At 35.5% G+C, this 7,722-nt stretch overlaps 5 protein-coding genes across 5 annotated transcripts, besides 2 other annotated features; 1 reads left to right on the top strand and 4 right to left on the bottom strand.

Annotated features, from left to right (window-relative positions):
* Nucleotides 1–1,472: 1,472 nt before the first annotated feature.
* Nucleotides 1,473–6,155: a mobile genetic element.
* On the bottom strand, nucleotides 1,766–2,140 carry TVAGG3_0975900 (uncharacterized protein; the record flags this gene model as incomplete). Its single annotated transcript, XM_051253834.1, has 1 exon — nucleotides 1,766–2,140. One exon carries the CDS (start codon nucleotides 2,138–2,140, stop codon nucleotides 1,766–1,768), a length of 375 nt encoding a protein of 124 aa, XP_051079408.1.
* Nucleotides 2,173–2,610, bottom strand: TVAGG3_0975890 (protein of unknown function, DUF4106 family; the record flags this gene model as incomplete). The annotated part of the gene is made up of 1 exon (XM_051253833.1): nucleotides 2,173–2,610. One exon carries the CDS (start codon nucleotides 2,608–2,610, stop codon nucleotides 2,173–2,175), a length of 438 nt encoding a protein of 145 aa, XP_051079407.1.
* On the bottom strand, nucleotides 2,726–3,681 carry TVAGG3_0975880 (protein of unknown function, DUF4106 family; the record flags this gene model as incomplete). Its single annotated transcript, XM_051253832.1, has 1 exon — nucleotides 2,726–3,681. A coding segment is annotated over one exon (956 nt), but the record flags the coding sequence as incomplete, so codon positions are not given.
* Nucleotides 4,989–5,496, bottom strand: TVAGG3_0975870 (protein of unknown function, DUF4106 family; the record flags this gene model as incomplete). Its single annotated transcript, XM_051253831.1, has 1 exon — nucleotides 4,989–5,496. A coding segment is annotated over one exon (508 nt), but the record flags the coding sequence as incomplete, so codon positions are not given.
* Nucleotides 6,141–7,722: part of a mobile genetic element that runs on past the window's edge.
* Nucleotides 7,223–7,508, top strand: TVAGG3_0975850 (uncharacterized protein; the record flags this gene model as incomplete). The annotated part of the gene is made up of 1 exon (XM_051253830.1): nucleotides 7,223–7,508. A coding segment is annotated over one exon (286 nt), but the record flags the coding sequence as incomplete, so codon positions are not given.

Below are 7,722 nucleotides of genomic sequence, written 5' to 3'. Positions count from 1 at the left end.
CTTCAGGATATGTTGGTTGTTCTTTTACAGGAACAATTGTTATACCATCTTCGTCCTCGTATGGTTTCCCCACTTCAAACATCTCTGTCTTTGACATTGACAACAACACTTTGACTGTTTGTTTGAGTTGGTGAATTTAACTTCACATCTGCCACCGCCATTAAACCTTTTGAAACACTTACGCTTCTATTTTTCGGAAATGACATTTTACTTAGAATAAAAAGATGGACGTATTTGAGTATCTCTTCGAATTGAAGCAGAACAAAGTTTACACACACAAACAATACAAGTTCATTGACAGAATAGTTCTTTACACAAACAATGGAAAATGTTATAGAATAGCAGTCTTTGCTGAACCAAAATATTTTCATAAAGCAAAGAAAGTTGGTATAACCGAGATGGTGAAAGTTCTTGAAGCAGACAAAAATATAACAACAAAACTGACCGATATTTCTAAAGGTAAGTTTTTTAATACAATACTATGTCAAAACTGGCGTACTGTCAATATTTGACGGAGAGAAGTCAGTTCAAGAACAACTTACTGACCTGCTGCCAAAATCTGCTCGATGGAAGCTGTCGTTATGCCAATCTGAGGAGCCCCAGCAGGTTTCATCGAACGAATTTCAAAAGAGCATCTTCCGTGAAAAGTGCTATTGGTTTTGTAAACTTCTTTGCTCTCAATTCATCTGGACCGTCTCTGTCACCAGTATATTGTATTTGTACAGTACCAACAGTTGAAATACCACCCATAAAGTCTTCTGAGTCAGCAAATGGAATGCCAAGCCAAAAGTTTGAACGGTCTCCATTTGTATATTGAGTTTTTTGAGCTCCTGTATGGTCCATACTTTCACATATGGCATAATAGAACTTTGCATTTCAGGGTTAATGGTTGTTGTGAAGTTGTTGTTAAAGTTCATAGCATCTAATGTCAAGTTGTATGACCTCATATCCTCAACTGTGGAATATTCTTCTCTTGGATAGTATTTGCCATCTATGTTTATATGATATTTAATACCAGGGTTGTAGAAACAAGAATAGTCATTTATAGTTCGTCTGAACAGTACAAACATAGTATCTGCATGTTTCATTGCAGTTGTTAAAGCAATATCTGTTCTTGCACCTGGGTCAGCACTTTGGTTTCCAACTTCACCTGCAAAGTCTTTGACAGATATTTGGTGTATAGGGAACATAAGTGGAACTGCAATATATTTGGCAGCTAAAGCATTTGAAATATCTGGGTCCAACATATAAACGGCAAGTCTGCTTTCTATTCTCTTGCATTCAAACTGTTCGCATGTGAACTTAACTGGGTCCCAAGCAGTTCCAGCAGCATTGAAATAATAGTTTACTTCATTGTTGAAGTTTGAGAAACCAAAGTCTAAGTCAACTTTGTCTTTGCAAAAGTCACAGAACTTGGCTCCACCAGTTCCAGCTACAGTAATGCTGAATGGGTCTTGTGTTGGTGCAATGACTAAGTTATTTTTGCTTGGAGTAAGTTCAATAGAAATTTTTCCTGCCCAGTTTGGTAAGTATCTTAAAAACCTGAAGATGAGGAAAGATGACAAAGGAACTCTAAGTTTCAGTTTTACTTTAGTGGCAGCAGTTCCATCTGAACCAGAAAGGTTAACATAAACTCCTGGAACGTTAGGGTCAAGTCTTCTTATTTTCTCAATAGTTGCATACTGGTCTGTTTGTTCTCTAGCTTGTGGTTGTACTGAGTTTCTCAAAGCGAACCATTCATAGTTTGCCCATGTTACTGTTTGAACTAAGTCAGAGTTAGAATATATCTTATATCCCATAAAACTTCTGGAGCATATTGGTATCCGACATAGAAAATTCCATTGCAACCTTTCTTGTCAGACAACTTGGCAGAAGGTTTTATTTCAATGTCTTGTTCCACGTATAAGAATGAGTTGTCAATAGAAATAATATGAAACCTGTCGCAAGCAATATCTACTGTTGTTGAAGAACCTTCTCCAAACTCACCTACGTTTCCATAAGAAACAGCAGTTGTATATTCGTAAGTTCCAGGAACTATTTCTGACCTTCTAATGGCATTGTCGCATTCGTTATACCATTCGGAAACATTTCCATTCATAGCATCCAAAACTGTTGGCGTTATATTCTGAGCGGCGTACATTTCATATGAGTAAAAATATAGAATAGTTGGATTTATATGTCATAATAGAACCCACGTGGACCAAGCTTTACTTTCTTCCTGACTGAGTTTTTAACTCTTCTTTTTCCTTCATTGCCACTACTTTCACTAGATGAAGTTACTTCTTCACTACTTTCACTTTGTTCTACTCTTCTTCTTTGGTGTCGCTTTGGTAACTTGCCCTCTGCTTCAAGTTGTTGCATCTTTGCCTCATGTTCACCTAGTATGTTGTAAATTTCCCATGTCCTTTTTGCCTTTGGGCTCTGGTCGCCCATCTCAGGTACCCTATATCCTAGAAAGAGTTTGTCATAGTTTGTATTTGAGTCTTCGCGTATTGTTTGCATGACTCTTTCCTGAGTTTCCGGTTCAAGCTCTTCAAACAGAGCCTGTCCATATGGAATAAGCTCGTTTCCAAATATATGTTTTTGTAGCCATTCTGGTTTTCTTTCCATGTTACCAACTATATCTTTTGTGAATGGGAAAGCTTTTACCCAATCTTTCAGTCTTGCGTCGTTTATTTCTGTAGTTGGTTTTATTTTGTCAAGGAACATGTTTTTCAATACTAACATTTCATTTGGTACTGTCCATTTGAGTTTTCTTAAATATTCATCCCTTCTCATTTCATTGTCTGCAAAGTAAGTTTTTATGACATTTTGTAAACTTTCGTTTGCAAGGTCATGTACAATAGGTTCTCTTCCTTCGCCCTCCCTAACTTTCTTTCTAAACTCTTCACCAAATATACCATCTCTATGGTTCTGTGTAGTTCTTTGAGATAAATGTTTTAGAACGTCAGGTGTTATATTTCCATCAGCCATGTTCATTTCATACTGGTCCAAAATATCTGCATGTTTCATATCTTTCAATGGCATTAAAGCCGCGCTGAAAATACCAGCTATATCTGGTTCACCATTGACTTCCATTGCGTCTACAACTTCTTGGAATTGTGGTTGTAAGTTTATGAACCACCTATCCGGGTTAGCTTTATGACCCCATCTCATTGTAGTTCCATCGTCTGCAGAAACAAAAGTAGGTTTGTTTCCATCTTGGTTAGGTTCTGAATGAACTTTAAACAATGTTTCATTTCTATATGTTTTCTTGAAATTTAACCTTTTATTTTCACCGAGTTCATCCGAAGATTGAACGTTAAATGCTCGTAAGTAAAAAGGGTTGTTGTATTTGTGTACATTTTCTTTCAGTACTTCCATTCTATGCTGAATATTTTCATCTGGTGTTGGAGTCTTTTGTATGTCGGCAAACATTTTTCGATATTCTTCTACTATGTCAGCCGAATTTTTTTTAGACTCTTGGAAATATTCCATATTCTCCGCATACTCTTGTTGAGGGTCAAGATTTTTCGGCTGTTCCAAATCTTCATCTAGTTCTGTGAAGTTAGTTTCCAAAGGAGTGACTTGTTCGTTTCCTTCAGGCTCTTCTAGCTGTTGTTGCTGAACTATTTCTTCCATGTCTGGTTGTATCTGAACTAGTTCTTCCTGTGGAGTTTCTTGTACCTCATCTGCTGGCATTTCATATATTCCGAGACCGTTTTCAACAATTTCCCTATCTACGTCATCCGCATTCATAAGCTTTTGTTCTTTCGTTCCGTCTCTATTTTTTACGCGTTTCATGACGAAAGTTGAATTGTCATTTAGCTCTGACATCAAATATCTCGGAGTAAATTCATCCATGTCATTTGGATGATATGCTATTAAATCATATCCCTTAGCGAGCTTGTATTTTCCAGGTTTGAGATTATATCCGTTTTGGTGCTGAGCCATAAAGCTAAATAGGTCCGGGTCAGTATTTCCATCCTTGAACTTTCTAATAGCTTCTTTATATCTGTCACTAAAGTCAATACTATCTGGGAAACCACACTCTTCTTTAAGCATTTTTAAGAATTCTTGGTTTCCTTGTTCTCTACTTCTTTTATGTCCTTGCTCTGTTTGTGGTTGTTGTTGTGCAGGGTTTTGAACTGTTGGTTGCTGTGCTGGTTGTTGTGTTGGTTGCTGTGCTGGTTGTTGTGTTGGTTGTTGTGTTGGTTGTTGTGTTGGTTGTTGTGTTGGTTTTGGTTGTTGTTGTGGTGCATGCCTGTGTCTATGTCCATGTGACGATGTAAATGTGTTAGGTAGTCCTGGTGCAGGTGCTTCTCTTGGAGGGTTTGGTGGTATATAAGTTCCACCAGCTGGCACATATGTTCCATCTGCAGCGTAATGTCCTACCTGACTTTTCGTTTTTAAGAAAGCATTTACTAGGTCTGTTTTGGTCTGTTGTAACTCTTTTTCTTGACTTTTCACAACAGTTGCTCTAACGGCGTCATAGGCACTTTGAACTGCCTGTCTCGTTGCTGCATCTGTTATTTTCGTCATATTTTGTGCTACTTCTCTTAACTCTTTGTCGAAACCTTCAGACTTCAGTTTCTTTCCAGATGAGAAGTCGTTCACTTGTTTCACCTTACTATGAAGAGCTTCGAAGGCGTTCTTAAAGTCAGCATTTGTTAAAGCTTCATTTGAACTATCTTCATCCGCTTGTATTTTTGTCCTTATTGACCCTATGAGTTGGGCTGCTTTAGCGTTGGCTTGGGCATCTAACCAGTCATTGTTAGCTTTTATATATTCTGCGCTTTTCATTGCCTTTTGCATGGCTGCGTCGTTATTTTTACTTTCTTGTGCTAAGTTTTCATACTGTACGGTTTGGTTTTGCAACTGTAAAAGTTTTTCTGCCTTTACATTTGCTTCAACTTCTTTTTTATACTCATCGCTATCCATATATGTCTTCAGGGCTTTTTGTTTTATCTCTTCATCTTTCAGTACTTTATATTGAGTAGTATGGTTTTTCAAATTTATGACATCTTGTTCCATTTTTGCTACTTCTGTTGCTTTTTCTGACACTTTTTTCGCATATTCCTCTGTACTTAGTTCTTTCAGTTGTTCTTCTTTCTTCTTTTTCTCTACGTTTAACTCATTGAGTTTCTTTGTGTGTCTGTCATATTCTAGTTTCTTTTCGTTTTCACTTATTTGTTTCTGTATGTCTATGTTTGACTTTTTGACATCTGTTATTTGATTTTTGAGTGAACTCAAATTCATTTGACTTTGAGGGTTATATGCTGTTCCGTCTGCAGCTCCACCATAGCCTGCCATTTTCGCTAAAAGTGCCGCTCTTAAACCTCCACTCTGTGCACCAATAACTCGGTTTAAAAGCATAGGGTTGCTTGACATTTGTTGCAACATAGTGGGGTCATTCAGCATTTGTTGTTGCAACTGTTGTTGTGGTGTCAGTTTTACTATTGGATGTTTCAATGCTCTCTTCCTCTTACGTATATTCTTACGTAGCTTACGTGGCATTTTAAGTGAAGTTAAAAACATTTACGATGAAGAAGTTTCGACAAAGCATTTACGAAGAAATCATGAAAATTCAAGAGGTGAGAAAACAGGTGAGAAAACGGGTGACATCTCACCTCTTCACCTAAATTATATTTTTGGGTCATTTACGCTCATTACGATGAAATCATGACAAAACATTTACGATGAAGAAGTCTTGACAAAACATTTACGAAGAAGTCTTGACAAAACATTTACGAAGAAGTCTTGACAAAACATTTACGAAGAAGTCTTGACAAAACATTTACGAAGAAGTCTTGACAAAACATTTACGAAGAAGAAGTCTTGACAAAACATTTACGAAGAAATCATGACAAAACATTTACGATGAAGTCTTGACAAAACATTTACGAAGAAGTCTTGACAAAACATTTACGAAGAAGTCTTGACAAAACATTTACGAAGAAGTCTTGACAAAACATGAAAACATATATAATTTGTGAAAAGCTCCTGGAAGACCTCCGAATAAAAACTTCATTTATGTGGGCTAGAAGGCACGAAGTGCCTGGAAGGACACCCCAAGAAAAAAAAAACTTCATTATACCAATCATCCTCAGGGCTAGAGGGCACGAAGTGCCTGGAAGCCCCACTACCTTTTTTTTTTTTTTTTTTTTTTTTTTTTTATATATCTAATGAAGATTATATATGTAGAAGATAAGTACCTTAATATGTACGTAAAAATTAATGAAATTTATTTTGAATGTAGAACCGAGCAATTTTCAAATTTTGTGCTTTTTTTGAATTTTCTCGATACCAGATAAGTTGTGTTGGCTAAATAATATATGGATACAATGTGTCTTATAGATGAATATATGCACAAAGTTTAAGAGGCCATTTTCTTTCAGAAACCGAGATTTGTGAATTTTTTCAAATTTTGTGCTTTTTTTGAATTTTCTCGATACCAGATAAGTTGTGTTGGCTAAATAATATATGGATACAATGTGTCTTATAGATGAATATATGCACAAAGTTTAAGAGGCCATTTTCTTTCAGAAACCGAGATTTGTGAATTTTTTCAAATTTTGTGCTTTTTTTGAATTTTCTCGATACCAGATAAGTTGTGTTGGCTAAATAATATATGGATACAATGTGTCTTATAGATGAATATATGCACAAAGTTTAAGAGGCCATTTTCTTTCAGAAACCGAGATTTGTGAATTTTTTCAAATTTTGTGCTTTTTTTGAATTTTCTCGATACCAGATAAGTTGTGTTGGCTAAATAATATATGGATACAATGTGTCTTATAGATGAATATATGCACAAAGTTTAAGAGGCCATTTTCTTTCAGAAACCGAGATTTGTGAATTTTTTCAAATTTTGTGCTTTTTTTGATATTGAAATTTCATTTCATTTTTTTGATGCATATCGATGCACCATGCGAACTTAAAGAAAGGCTATCTTATATAGATGCTATGAAAGCTGTCATTGATAACGAATGCCATGCAGGTTGTCCATATCAATTAAAAAAAATCCAAATTTAGGGGGAACAAAATTAAAATTCAGGTGCAGTGCAGATAAATGTGAAGCATGTATCTCATTTCTAAAGGATGATGAAGAATATATCCTAACAGAATATAATGGAACACATAATCACAATCAAATCAAAGATGAGACAAAGAAATACCACACATTATCACAATGCTATCGTCGGGTACTTATTAATTTTATAAAACAGGGGGTGATCCGAAAATGGCTCAAATTGAATGCGACAAAAAACTTGATCTGGATGATCCACTTAACAGGCCATCTTTTTTGAATGCATCTTCAGATCAAATGAAAACAATTCAGGAAAAAGGAAATAAAAAGATCAAAGGTATTCAAAAGTACGATGATAATCAATTCAAGTCAACTCAATTATTTAAGGGTATCAAAGAACAAGAGTCACCAAAAGATTTAATTTATTTCGATGTCGATAATTACAACAAACCAAAGAAATTAATCTTTTATTATGCTTCTTTCAAATTTCTGGACATAATCAAAATTGTGAAAGAGCATTTTATTGATGCAACCCATTCATTACTTGAATTTAAAATGTTGTTTTACATGATATCAGCCAAATTTCCAAATACACATGCATTCCCAATTTTTCAATTTGTCGTTTATCCAAACACTTCAGAAAATATTGCATTCTGTCTCAAGGCATTTTTTAACTGGGCAAAAGTAAAACCAAAATATTTTATGTCAGATTG

This window comes from Trichomonas vaginalis, chromosome I (genome assembly GCF_026262505.1).
Source record: "Trichomonas vaginalis G3 chromosome I, whole genome shotgun sequence".
Classification (NCBI taxonomy): domain Eukaryota; phylum Parabasalia; order Trichomonadida; family Trichomonadidae; genus Trichomonas; species Trichomonas vaginalis.
This window is presented reverse-complemented; position numbering and strand designations above follow the sequence as displayed.